This window comes from Pelodiscus sinensis, chromosome 6 (genome assembly GCF_052426305.1).
Source record: "Pelodiscus sinensis isolate ZL-2025 chromosome 6, ASM5242630v1, whole genome shotgun sequence".
NCBI lineage: Eukaryota > Metazoa > Chordata > Testudines > Trionychidae > Pelodiscus > Pelodiscus sinensis.
The window spans coordinates 116,081,037-116,095,178 of record NC_143057.1 but is presented as its reverse complement, the minus strand read 5'-3'; the positions used below and the strand labels follow the sequence as shown (position 1 = coordinate 116,095,178).

Genomic DNA, 14,142 nt, shown 5'->3' with positions numbered 1-14,142 from the left:
CCTGTTGAGAGTCTTTGGATTAAGCTTAAAGTCGGGAACAAGAGCGGTGATGTTGTGGTTGTTGTCTGCTATAGACCACCAGATGGGATGGTTGAGGTAGCCTAGGCTTTCTTCAGACAATTAAGAGAAGCTTCCAGATCATAGGCCCTAGTTCTCATGGCAGACTTTAATCACCCTGACATCTGTTGGAAGTCCAATACAGCAGTAGACAGACAGTCCAGGAAGTTTTTGGAGAATGTTGGGGATAACTTATTGATACAAGTGATGAAGGAACCAACCAGGGGCCATGCACAGCTTGACCTGCTGCTCACAAATAGGGAGGAACTAGTAGGTGAAGTAGATGAGGGTGGTAACATGGAAGCAGTGACCATGAAATGGTCGATTTCAGAATCCTGATGAAAGGAAGAAAGGGGAGCAGTAAAATACACACCCTGGACTTCAGAAAAGCAGACTTTGACTCTCTCAGGGAACTAATGGGTAGGATCTCCTGGGATGCTACCATGAAGGGGAAAGGAGTCCAGGAGAGCTGGCAGTGTTTTAAAGAAGCCCTCTTGAAGGCAAAAGAAAAGCAAATATGGTAGGCGACCAGCTTGGTTCGGCAGTGAAATCCTTGGCAAGCTTAAACACAAAAAGGAAGCTTACAAGAAGTGGATGAGGTCTAGGGAGGAGTATAAATATATTGCTCAAGAATGCAGGTGTGTAATCAGGAAGGCCAAAGCGCAATTGGAATTGCAGCTAGCAAGGGATGTGAAGGGTAACAAGAAAGATTTCTATAGGCATGTTAGCAATAAGAGGGTAATTAGGGAGGGCATGAGACCCTTACTATATGAGGGAGGTCACCTAGTGACAGATGATGTGGGAAAAGCTGAAGTACTCAATGCTTTTATTTGCCTCTGTATTCACAGACAAGGTCAACTCCCAGACTACTGCATTAGGCAACACAGTATGGAAAGGAGGTAGACAGCTCTTGGTAGAGAAAGAACAGGGTAAGAACTATTTAGAAAAGTTAGACATACACAAATCCATGGGTCCGGATTTAATGCATCTGAGGGTGCTGAGAGAATTGGCAGATGTCATTGCAGGGCCTTTGGCCAGTATCTTTGAAAACTCATGGAGATTTGGGGGCGGGGACCTGAACAATTGGAAAATTGTAGTACCTATCTTTAAAAAAGGAAGGAGGACAATTCAGGGAACTACAGACTGGTTAGCCTCACTTCAGTCCCTGGAAAAATCACGGAGGGGGATTCTCAAGGAATCCATTTTAAAACACTTAGAAGAGAGGAAAGTGATCTGGAATAGTCAATATAGATTCACCAAGGACAAGTCATGCCTAACCAACTTGATTGCCTTCTATGACAAGGTAACTGGCTTTGCGGACATGGGGAGGTCCAGACGATATGATATACCTTGACTTTAGCAAAGCTTTTGATACGGTCTTTCACAATATTCTTGCCATCAAGTTAAGGAAGTATGGATTAGATAAATGGACTTGTAAGGTGGAGAGAAAGCTGGCTGGATCGTCGGGCTCAATGGGTAGTGATCAATGGCTCAATGTCTGGTTGGTGGTCGGTTTCAAGCGAATGCTCCAAGGATTGGTTATAGGGCTGGTTTTGTTCAACATATTTATTAATGACCTGGATGATGGGATGGATTGAACCCTCAGTAAATTTGTGGATGACACTAAGCTAGGGGGAGAGAGAGATACATTGGAGGATAGGGATAGGGTCCAGAGTGACTTGACAAATTGGAGGTTTGAGCCAAAAGAAATCTGATGAGGTTCAACAATGACAAATGCAGAGTCCTGCATTTGGGACGACAGAATCCCTAGCACTGTTACAGGCTGGGGACCAACTGGCTAAGCAGCAGTTCAGCTGGATTACAGTGGATGAGAAGCTGGATACGAGTCAAGAGTGTGCCGTTGTAGCCAAGAAGGTTACTGGCATATTAGGATGAATTAGGAAGAGCATTTCCAGCAGATCTAGAGAAGTGATTATTCCCCTTTATTCAGCACTAGGAGGCCACATCTGGAATATTGCATCCGATTCTGGGCCCTCCACTACAGAAAGGATGTGGACTCGTTGGAGATGGTCCAGCAGAGGGCAACCAAAATGATTAGGGGGCTGAAGCACTTGACCTACGAAGAGAGGCTGAGGGATTTGGGCTTATTTAGTCTGCAGAAGAGAAGAGTGAGGGGGGATTTGATAGCAGCCTTCAACTTCCTGAAGGGAGGTTCCAAAGAGGGTGGAGAGAGGCTGTTCTCAGTAGTGACAGATGGCAGAACAAGGAGCAATGGTCTCTAGTTACAGTGCGGGAGGTCTAGATTGGATATTAGGAAAAACTATTTCACTAGCAGGGTGATGAAGCACTGAAATGGGTTATCTAGAGAGGTGGTAGAATCTCCATGCGTAGAGGTTTTTAAGTCCCAGCTTGACACAGTTCTGGCTGGGATGATTTAGTTGTGGTTGATCATACTTTGGACAGGGGGCTGGACTTGATGACCTCTGAAGGTCTCTTCCAGCCCTATGATTCTGTGTTACGGGAATGATGCAGTCGTTATGGTTTGATCATTGTAACTTTCAGGGGACTGTAATGTATTGTGCTTGGTCTCAGCTCAGAGGGATGCATATGTGGATATGTGTTTATTTGTGGCTGATGTGTTAGGATGAGAGACTTGTATAAAGGTAGGTATATGTTTCATTTCCAGATAAAAATAGCTAGTAATCTCTCTATTAACAGTACTTTCAAGGTAGGAGGGAGAGAGAGGAGACGTAACTTTAATTCTGTGTCAATATCTATTATAGCTAAACCAGGCCATTCATTTATCAGGGAGAGGGCGTGTTTCTGACTATTGTATAGAATTGCCAAGAATGAACACATGACGTATAAATACATCAACTCCTCGAATAAGGAATCTTTAACTGTGCCAGATTCAAGAGGCCAGCTCTGTAGAGTTGTCCAGTTATAATATAATAGTTTTTCATGCGAGTGACTGCTGTTACATTATATAACAAATTTTGTGGGAGAATATAATATTTATTGAATCTTGCTGACATCAGTATACTTGCTATCACTTCACACTGTGCTGAAGCCTTATAGTCTTCTCTTCCTCTCCTGAGAGGAAGATATGATGTTTCCATGGTCACATTCTGAAGTGACTTCATTCCTTCATTTGTGGTTATATGAGATCGGGGCACTGTGTGTGTTCAGTATACTTGAAATTTGGGCCCATATTTGGGTGTTCTCTGTGGATGTTGGCTCAGTCTTAGTATACAGCATTTTTATCCACTTACTTTAAGTATATATACACAGACATGATTCGGGATATTTCAATGTGTAAGGTAGGCTTAACCAACCTTTGTTCTTCTCTGTGTGGGCACTATAGCATTCATTCATTACAAGATCACATGACATGGGAAGTAAATAACAAAATACTATGAAACTTGTTTGAAGCCACTGCTCAGAGGATTGCATGTTGCAGGCAAATCTTGGTACAAGTTTCACCTCTACTAGAATGAAGCTGACTTTTTACTGTACCACTTCTACAGCAAGACAGCATAAGTAAATAGAATTTTGGACTGGTGTTTTTAAATTGTAAATTTTTTACAGTCTGAAATAAACATGTAAAATTCTGCATGGCTGTGTATGTTTTGAGATCATGGTCTGAAAGATCTAGTTATATGTACAGAGGACAAACTTCAGGTTTATGCTTCCTCTGCAATTAAAATGTCAGCCTTTATATTGCAGATAAGAGCATAAAATGAATATATGCTTGTATGAATATATGCTTTTCCTCTAAAACTCTTTAATTGCTTTTAATTTAGGCCTCTCAGAAGAAAACCATCATTATTAAAAACGTGGCAGGCACCTTAGCCACAATGCCATTTAAACTGAACTCTCAAATTGTTACAATGAAATTCTGTGAATTAGTTTTGGGACTCTGTATATCCTAACTTTATAGGTTTAGAAATGTATTCTAATTAATAAATTAAAGCCCAAATGCTTTCTTGCACTTGGGACATACTCAACACAGAGGTGAGAGGATGTGGTATATTTACATGAACACTTATTTTGGAGCAAGCTGGGTGAAAGTCTACATTGCATTAGCATGCCATGCTCCCAACTGTCTACATGGGCTCTGCGGCTACATGCTAAAAGTTCCCTAGTGTGTATTGATCTACTTCCATTTCATAGCAGGATAGATCAAACCACATTAATGAAACTTTGGTACACATTAACAGGATCCATACAGACACTTCAGGCTTGTCTGTGCTCTGTAGTTCTGACTATGGTGCTCACTGATTATTCATATGCCAAAGTGCAGTAGCTCCACTATGTAGACACTGCAGGTACAAAACTGAAGTGTCTAGTTCACATAAGTCTTTGTCAAATTGGTCTAAATTAGTGTGCATTAAAAACCTTTTAGTTTGTTCCCATAGCATCCACATATAGCGCAACATTATGCATATTGCTATTTGCATCCTCATAGTCCTAACTGTGGGGCAGTGTAGACATAGCCCTAGTGTTTGGCTAATGCAAGGTAGGGTTACATCTACAGTTGCTGCAAACTAAGGCAGGCTCTACATTAGACCTGGAAGATTGGGTTAAAGTACACAACGCCAGCTATGTAAAATACGTAGGTGGAGTTGACTTACCTTAAGTCGAGCTTGGCATCCTCTTCACATTGGAGGATGATGGGATCAAACACTTCTATCGGCTTCCCTTACTCCTCATGACTATGAGGAGTACCGGTGCTGACCAGAGCCACCATCATTGTTCAATTTAGTGGGTCTTAACTAGACCTGCAATAGTGAACATCAGAAGGTTGATCTCCAGCACAGCAACTGGAGAGGTGGCTTGAGTACTCCTATAGACTAGCAATCTGAGATTACTGATTCTGAGTCAATCTGCCTCAGTTCTAATATATAATTGAGTAATTTATTATCTGCTCTAATATACACCAACTAGAATGGACCTCAGAAACTAAGCCAGTAGAGGATTTCTGGTTCTGTGACCGCTGAGAACTCGTGCAGGCTGTGGGAATTATCCTGCTGACAAGATCCAACTCCTTTCCAGTCCTGTTATGTGCTGTTATGCAGGAGATATTTTTCGGGAAACTAATTGTCTTACTATAAATTGAACCGCCATGATATTTTTGGAATAGCATATATTGAAGATATGGGATGCATTTGGGCACACATATAAAAGTACATGGATCAGTTAAGAATATCTTCTTTCAATTAGAAATGTTAAAATGAGGTTAATTTACTACTACTCAATTAGTTGACAGGGGAAGGCAGCCTGGATCAGTCCCGGCTCGCACTGAGTCCAGGACCAAACCCTCCTGCAGCTCTGCAATTTAAAATGTAGTAGGAGCTGGGGGACAGGGGTCCCCTCGCTTGAGCCGGACTGCCTGCCCAGCCAGCAGCAGCCCATGTCCATGGAGGGTCCCAGCAGAGAGTTGGGACCTCCTGCAGACAGGGGCTGCTGCTGGAGCAGCTTCTGCCTGTGGCGAGCCTGGGCCCACTGCTCTGATTCCTCTGCCCCACGGCAGTAGCGAGTGGGGGAGCAGGTGGCACCACAGAGACAGTGCTGGGGAGAACCAGCTTTTAAGTAGGCTCCCTGCAACACTGGCTCCTACCCCCCATCCTTTGCTGATACAGAGGCAGCAAGGGGGTGGGGATTGAAGTAGTTGACTCGACTACCCGATGAGCCTAGGCTTATCAGGTAGTTGACTAGTCGACTACTCGCTAATATCCCTACTTTCAATGAGAAATGTATGTGTAATACTAAAAATTCTAGAATAGACTTGAAAGCTAGGTCCTGGCACTTTTTCAGCGAAATTGTTTCTATATACTTTTAAATTCAATGTGGATTAAGTGGTTCCTTGGTTTCTTTCTCAAGCTTCTTAAACATTTTTAGGTTCTTGTATTGTAAGTCCTAATTTTCAGAGCTTGGTAACCAAAGAAAACTATTTTCCACTCTCAAACTTTGTTTTTGATAACTTTCTGTTGGAAGAATTTGCTCCTCTGATATAAATGATAGATTAGTTGCTTTCCTTTGAGAAAAGTAGTTATGTGGAGTTTACTGCTGTTCATGATAAATTGTGCTTTAAAGGAAAAATGGAGTTGTCTATTATATATTGGAGAGAGTTTTTCTGAGTCAGTCAGTCTGTTCAAGAACTCTTCCTAAATGGTAAGATCTAGGACTACCAAATTCAATATATAGTTTCCTCTCATCATAACTTAAAGCAAGGTAAGGGTTTAGTTGTTCCAGGAAAATGGGATATGTGTAGCATGGGATTGCGTCTCATAAAACCATACAGAAAAGACAGAATCACCAGGCAGGTGAAAGGGACTGGGTGGAAGCACTTTTACCCTCTTCCCCTGTCTGGGACTACCCCAGACCCAAAGCTCTCACCCATAGGAGCCTTTTGGGCGGGGGAGGGGGAGCTGAAGCTTCCCCCTTCCATTTGTATAGGAACATGGACCTGCCCTAGGTGGGGGACATGAACCCCTCTTTTGGCTGTGCTGCTGGAATTGCCATGGCCATTGAGATGTGCTTCTCACTTGGCCCCAAACTCCTGGGGAAGTCCTGTCTCCCAGGGGCAGCCTGCATACTGAACCCCTAATCCCCATCCCAGAGCAGTGATTTAAATGAAATAAAACAAAATTGAGTTAAGGACCCAAGCAACTCTGGGTAAATCTCCTAGTTATAAACGGTGGTTTTGTTTTTAAATGAGACTGTTAAGCCTGATGCTTTCTTGATGTTAAAAGGGAACTAATTAGGTATAATGTAATACAGTATACATAACTACTTTTGTTGGATTCTAGTAGGTTTAACTTGATTAAAGTCAATGGAAGAATTTCAGTTAATCTGTTCTTAAAAGTATAATAGTTACCTTGATTCATTTAGGTTCCTGCTGTGTCTGGATTTTAGCAGTGGTCAGATGGGAACATGTAGGATTAGGGGATAGCTTGTTCCTACATGCAGTTCGGAGGGTAAGGCAGAGAAAAACTCAGAGTTACTCTAGCAACTTGAGAAATTCTCCCTCACAAGTAAAGAAAATAGCAAATTGGATGTATAGTAATAAGTATACAATCAGTGAACATAAGGAAAGTATTGTTTACAATCACATAATAGAAAATATAGAGTACATAATCCTTCCACAACTGTCCTCTGTGTTAACTGTTATTTACACCTCTCCACATCAAATGTGGTTGCATTTCAGTGGAGTGTATGAACATATAGTTCCAAGTGATGTGCTATGTTTTTTTAATGGAAAATAATTGTATGATAGTAAAATAGATGGTTTTAGTTATACAACCTGTGTGTAATTTTTATAGAACACAATTGCTTTATGTATTTCATTATTTATTTGCATATTATCTTATCACCATAGAATTTTGATATGCATCTGTTTTCATTTTTCTATAAATACAATGTCACTGATTGATGCATAACTGGCTACAGGTAATTTAGGAACAAGGTACTTGTAATTTGGAATTAGAATATCTGTCCTAATTCTGGAAACTTGTCATCTAATATAGCTAAATCCCATTAACAGAATAATTTTGACTTATTTTCTGTTAACTTTAACGTTGGCTGTCACTTTTCAAGTGTGATGTCTTGAAGTCTTTAATCCTCTGAACTGTCATTCATGTTAAAATTCGACACTCTCCAAAAAGGAATGAACAAACACTCAGGCTATCTTACCCATTACCAAGATAGCTTCCCCAATTATCACCTCTAATACCATTAACTCACAAACATCCCACTCTCCCCACCTCTAATATCATCAATTCACAGACACTTACCTTCCTTCCCCCCCCCCCCCCCGCATCCTCCTCCTGTTCTGAAATGTGATTTGTCCTTTTCATATGTGTTCATTTTTTTTAATTGTATCCTTTGGTATATATGGTTGTGACTATTTTCTTCCACTATTTGATCTGAGGAAGTGGGTCTGGCCCACGAAAGCTCATCATCTAATAAACCATCTTGTTAGTCTTTAAAGTGCTACATTGTCCTGCATTTTGCTTGAAGTCTTTAGGCACTGAATATTTTCAGTTCTCAATGTAACAATTTTTAAATCTTGTTTGGACTTTCTCTTTTGGTGTATGCCAAGTTTTTTCATCATAGCTATTAAAGGGATCAAAGAAATTGATCAAAATGAACTACTGTATGTATTTATAAATACAAAAGCAGGAGGAAATTCTTTATTGGGTGTAACTTTTAGGAATTAGGACTCATTAGAGAGAAAGAAAGGCAGATAGACTTTTGGTACTCCAAATCTGTGATTTCCTTGTTACCAGTTCTTAACTTTTATTTTTTGTAGGTACATGCGGGGTCGTTTAACATATGATCAAATTAATGGAGTTGTTCAAGATTTGAACAAGGCAGTGGTTAGCAAGTATAAGATCTTACATCAGCCAATGAAATCTATGAGCTTTGCTGTCAGAAATCTGTACCACAGATTCTTGGAAGAAGAAACCAAGGATACTAAAGGTACTCTTTTTAAATGTATATATGTATTTGTGAAACTTTATTCTTCTTCACTTGTTCATATCCATTGTATGCTAGGTATGCATGGTTGCTGAAGATTTTTCTCTTAGTTTTATTCATAGTACTGGCTCTACTAGCATAAGGGTTGCTGCTTGCTCCATACCCTCTGTTCCTTCTTACTGCCCTGTGATGGTTGCTTTGTGGGACCAAAGTCCTGTCATTAGAATCCTTTTATATGGTGTTCTTGAAGGACCAGGTCCAACTGTGTGCCCCCAACCAGCCTTCCTACTAAAGGTTGTGTTGCAGTTACACAACTAGGACCTTTTTCTGCCTGTATTCTTTCCAAAACCTCGCAGACTGCTGCGGGATGTTGGCTCCATACATTAGGTAGACTCTGGCTTTCTATATTGAAAGGACTAAGCCCTTCTGAAAGTCTGCACAGCTCTTTATGGAAATAGCAGAGAGGATCAGGGGGTTGACGGTGTCATTTCAAAGAATCTCATCTTGTACAACTGCTTCTATCGAGGCTAGCTACAAGTAAGCAAAGATTCTGCCTCTAGCCATTGTGACTGCTGATTCCATGAGAGCCCAGGCTTAATCAGTAGTATTTCTTGCACAAATATCAATCCAGGACATCTGCAGAGCTGAAACATGGTAATTGGTTTATATTTGGGATGGGAAACCATTTTTGAGTCAGGGGCCATTGACCCAAAGAAAAATCGGTTGGGTCCACAAAAAACCCCACCCTTGCTGATGTGGTCTGTGAGGGTACATCTACACAGCAATATTATTTTGAAATACTACTGTTATTTCAGAATAACTTAGTCCATGTCTACACAGCAGGCAGTTATTTCAAAATAATGTTGAAATACTGTCAAGTTGGAGGACTTCTTAATCCGACTCCTGTAACCCTCATTGTACGAGGAGTAAGGGAAGTCGGAGGAAGAGTGATCTATTTCAAAATAAGTGCTGTGTAGATGCTCCCAATTTCAAAATCAGCTATTTTGAAATAAGCTACGCAGTTGACATAACTCAATTTGTATAGGTTATTTTGTGTTAAGCCCTGCTCTGTAGATGTACCCTGAGGAGACAGACGCTCTCCACATTCCTGTTGCACACCAGAGCCTAGTGGGGGCCCAGCCTAGTAAATCTTGTGTGCTCAAGCCCCACAGTGGGGCAGTGGAAAGGCTGGAGCATTAGTACAGGCTCCCCAGTGCTGGAGGAGTCCTGAGCCTTGGGAGCTGGATCCAGGCAAGCTGGGGGCTGCATCTGGCCTCTGCACCTGAGGTTCCCCACTTCTGGTTTATACCTTTAAGTCTCATTATGCTATCACTCATCAATCCTATGACAATGCCTCTTTCAGAAGGCTGGTATAGTAATCAGCATGTCTTTAAATTCCAAGTTTATCTTAATGATAGTGCTTGTCAATCACCTAGCATGGAATGAACGTGAGCAAGAACATAAGAATGGCCATATTGGTTCAGACGAAAGGTCCATCTAGCCCAAAATCCTGTCATCCAGCAGTGGCTAATGCTAGGTGCCCCAGGGGGAATGAACAGAACAGGTAATCATCCAGTGATCCATCCTGTCACCCACTTTCAGCTTCCAGCAAACAGAGGTTAGGGATACTGTCCCTGCTTATCCTGGCTAATAGCCAGTAGGATGGATCTATTTTCCATCAATGTATCTAGTTCTTTTTGAATCCTGGTACAGTACTGGCCTTCACAACATCCTCTGGCAAGGAGTTCTACAGGTTGACATTGTGTTGTGTGAAGGAATACTTTAGTTCGTTTGTTTTAAAACTGTTGCCTATTAATTTCATTTGGTGTCCCCCTAGTTCTTCTTTACTTTCTTCACATCAATCATGATTTTATAGATCTCTATCATGTCCCCCCCCTTAGACACCTCCTTTCCAAGCTGAAAAGTCGTTAATTTCTGTTGTTAATTTCTGCTCATGGTGCGCAGCCTTTCCATACTCCCTGCGAGGCCTTGAGGGGGAGTGCTTGTGTTGTCTGTAGCCAGTGAAGTTAAAGAGCAGACCCTAGTCCAGAATAGGGCTTAGTTCCACTAAGTGGAAGTGGTAGTGAGGTTGTTGCAGCCCAGGGTAGTCACCCATTGTCCTAGTAGCCCCCCTTCAGTCTTTACCAGCAGAATTGCCAGAGTCCTCAGTTGACCTGGAGTTGACAAAGGCCATGGTGAGGTCTGCTTCTGAGAAGACAGGAATTCTTTCATTGGATAATCTTAAATGAAAACAGGCCTTACTAGTTGCTGCAGATAGAGTATCTGGGCATCTAGACTTGGATAAGGACTAAATGTTTGCTTCAGTGCGTGCCAGCTAGGGATGTGAAGTACTAGTTGACTAGTTGCTTCCTCCCCTTTACTGCCTGTATCAGAAAGAGGCAGCAACAGGTGAGGAGGAAAGAGGAAGGAATACTTCAAAATGGCATCACCACTTGAAGCCTGGGGTGTCCCCAGGCTGCATGCAGCGTTTCAAAGTGGCAGCGCTGTGTGGAGTCCAGGATCAGCTGGGGACTCCCCCCACTGACCCCAGGCTCCACACAATGCTTTCGCCTTTGAAGTGTAGCAACAGCCGTAGGGCTACACTTCAGAGGCGGAGGCACACTATCGACTAATCAAATAGTCGTTGCAAATGCATGAACTATTCAGTTAGTCAGTTGATATTTAACATCCTTAGTGCTAGCAGGATTCAGACACTTGTACAGTTTGTGTGGTTTTGTTTTTCTAAAAATACCCAACCAAACCATAGGCCTTTTGTCCCAGCATGCTGTGCAGTATACTTTGCTGAGTAAGAATGTAATCTCATTGCCTTTACCTGCCTTTCCCCTTGGTTGGATCATCATATAAATGTAGCCCAATCTGGCAAAAACCCATGTGGATGTATTTGCAGAATCAAGTCCTTAGACTGTAAACTCTTTTGGATCCTATTTGCATTTGCACTGCCTGGTGGACTACTTTATCCAGAAGTATACTTTAGGATAAAGGATGTGTGGTCTAAGTGGATAGTTTCACATTTCAGTTTCCCTATAACTAGCTTCGAGTGCAAATAGTTACAGCAGCAGATATTCATCTTGCTTCATACCACAGTTTAATTTAGAATTTGATATATAAACTGAATTTGTTTGTAATTATTAATAGCTTTTGCAGCTGAAGTAACTTTATTTAAATTCTGTCCTCAATCTATAAAAAGTAGATTTAAGGTAGAAGTGAGTTTGAACCACAAAACAGAGATCTGGGTCTTCAGTTGGGGAAAGTCAGTATTAAGAATCTAATGGCTTTATGGAAGAGATTGAGCTGTCGTGTGAACCTTATAAAATACATCCTTCTATTCTATTGAGTTCAGTATAGAACTAAAATGAAGCAAAATCTCTACATAGTTTATACTATGGTCTTAACTGTAGCCACAGATTTTTCAAAATGTGAGGCCTTATTCATCTTTTCTGATTGATAAATAATTTCAAAATGCAGCAGCCGAACAGTGTCAGTGATCATATTTACCTATAACATTTAATATTAGAAAAAGGCCAGGAACGAAATTCTTGTGACAAAGTGTGATGCCATCTCACCACTTGGGAGTGGCCTGAATGTATATTTCATCACCAAAGTGAAGTGATGGTGGAAAAAGATTATATTTTGAAATGTTAAATGAATCCTGATAAATAATTGTTTCCATCTCACAGTGGTATGTTTTTATCCTCCAGGCGAATTTTTTATCGTCGAGGCTGATATAAAAGAGTTCACACAACTGAAGGTGGATAAGCGCTTTCACTGCATTCTGAACGTCCTTCGGCATTGCCAGAGAGTGCGGGAAGTCCGTGGCTCACGACTTGTCCGTTATGTTATCTGCTAATATGGTTTTGGACTTGATTTTGCCCAGGGTGAAGAGCACAAATATTTTTTGTTAGGCATAAAGATTTGGTTGCTTTCAGAAAGTCAAAGACACTATACACTGAAATTTCCTGCTCAGCTAATTGATTTTCTAAACAACAGTTTAGTTGTTGAAGTTGTTTTTTGGTTTTCCAGAATGAGACAGGTATGCAGCTCTGAGGGGGATAAAAACTTCCAAACTTGATGATGATGGTTCTGTTTTTCACATTTCATTGGTCAGATTTATTCTTCAATCCAACCCATTTTATCAAAACACATTATCATGCTTCTATTTTGACTTTCATTTTTGAAAATATTTAAGGACTGGCAGCTCTTATAGAACACTTATCTGCTGCCTGCTATATAATCCATCTTAGAATAGAATTATTTTTTTTGCAATAAATTCCAATGTTGCAGGCTGTTAAAGATGTTTTTGGTTGACAAAAGTTTTGACACAGGTTATTTTCCCTCCTTGAAGGCCTGCACTTAACCAAGTAGTCTAAAGTAGCTTTTTTTGTATTTTCCCAGTAATACTATGACAGTTGAATGAGCGGAAGATTGACTGAAACTTGAACTATTGAAAAGCCAATAAAGAAGGCTAGGTAAATGGTTGGATTTGTTTGTCTTTCACTGTCTGAGGCGCTGATACTAACATGTGATGCAAGCCAGCTGTAGTCTCCATTCTGCATAATGTTGTGTCATTCAGCACAAATTCTATACGTGGAAAGAGTGCACAATCTGAACTTCAGTTTGAGGAGCTGTAAATTGGATCCATCTTTTATCTTCTGAAAAGTACGGAGTATGTGAAGAGACCCGGGAGATCTGGCTTGGTGGAGCATTGGTTTAATTCTTACCAGTTTTCAAAAGCTTTAATGATTTTTTTTCTCTGAATTTCTAGGATCTTCTGAATTTTTTATAAACAGTCTCTACACTTGAGAATTTGTAGTCATTGTGACATTATATGGCTAGCTCAGGTGGGCACTAATATCCTGACCAGCATGGCTATCCCAACACTGCATACAAAGTTTGTTCTGTTCAGTCATCATCACTTTGGCTGCATTACCTTTTAATAGGTATTTGTTTTGAACGGAGTAAGCCTAGTTACCTTACCACACTAGCTTTTTTTCTTGCCTCTAATCCTTTTAACACTCTTATTTTGGTGAATGCATGCCTTCTGTAATTAACAGGATATTAGTGAGAAGCCTTCATTCTATTACTTTAGGTTTTTAATTTCTTATGTTATTTTCCCCTAAGCTAATTCTAACATTTCCTCATTATTTTAAAATCTGTTGTCCTGAAGTTGAGCTGCCAGTTTATATGTATTTACCCCTTTCTTTGTTGACTAGCACTCACTATATCTTTCCTCTTATTTCCTTCCATTTGGAAGCAACATTAAATGTTACAGTGAGAATCACTGTATAGTAATGCTAGCAGATGGGTTAGATCTTCCAAAAACTTTATTTAATGCAGAGTTAATGTTACCTGTTGCTAACTTGTGTTTTTCCATAATGTCAAGTTCTTTGATACTATGGGCTCGTCTCACTATGGGGTGGATCCACCTTTCAGCAGTCGATCCACCAGCAGTCAAATTAGGAAATCTAGTAAAGACCCACTAACGTAACTGTTACGCTTTTCTGTTGATCCCTTGCAGTGTGGACCCCACAGTAAATAGGTCTGAGCTACATTGAGTTGAGTTGTGTTACTAACATTACTCAAACTGCTTAGCTTAGATTGACCTGTCCTTGTAGTGTAGACTTG

The 14,142-nt window shown here is 40.7% G+C and overlaps 1 protein-coding gene across 9 annotated transcripts in view; it reads left to right on the top strand.

Annotated features, from left to right (window-relative positions):
• Window positions 1-12,995, top strand: part of SKA1 (spindle and kinetochore associated complex subunit 1) — a 42,770-nt gene extending 29,775 nt beyond the window's left edge. For all 9 annotated transcript variants that reach the window (XM_075932678.2, XM_075932676.2, XM_075932672.2 and 6 more), the window contains 2 exons: window positions 8,333-8,502; window positions 12,219-12,995. In XM_075932678.2, the coding sequence (XP_075788793.1) occupies window positions 8,333-8,502; window positions 12,219-12,367 (319 nt within the window). In that variant the 3' untranslated portion in view covers window positions 12,368-12,995. The remainder of the gene's footprint in view (window positions 1-8,332; window positions 8,503-12,218) is intronic.
• Window positions 12,996-14,142: the final 1,147 nt, after the last annotated feature.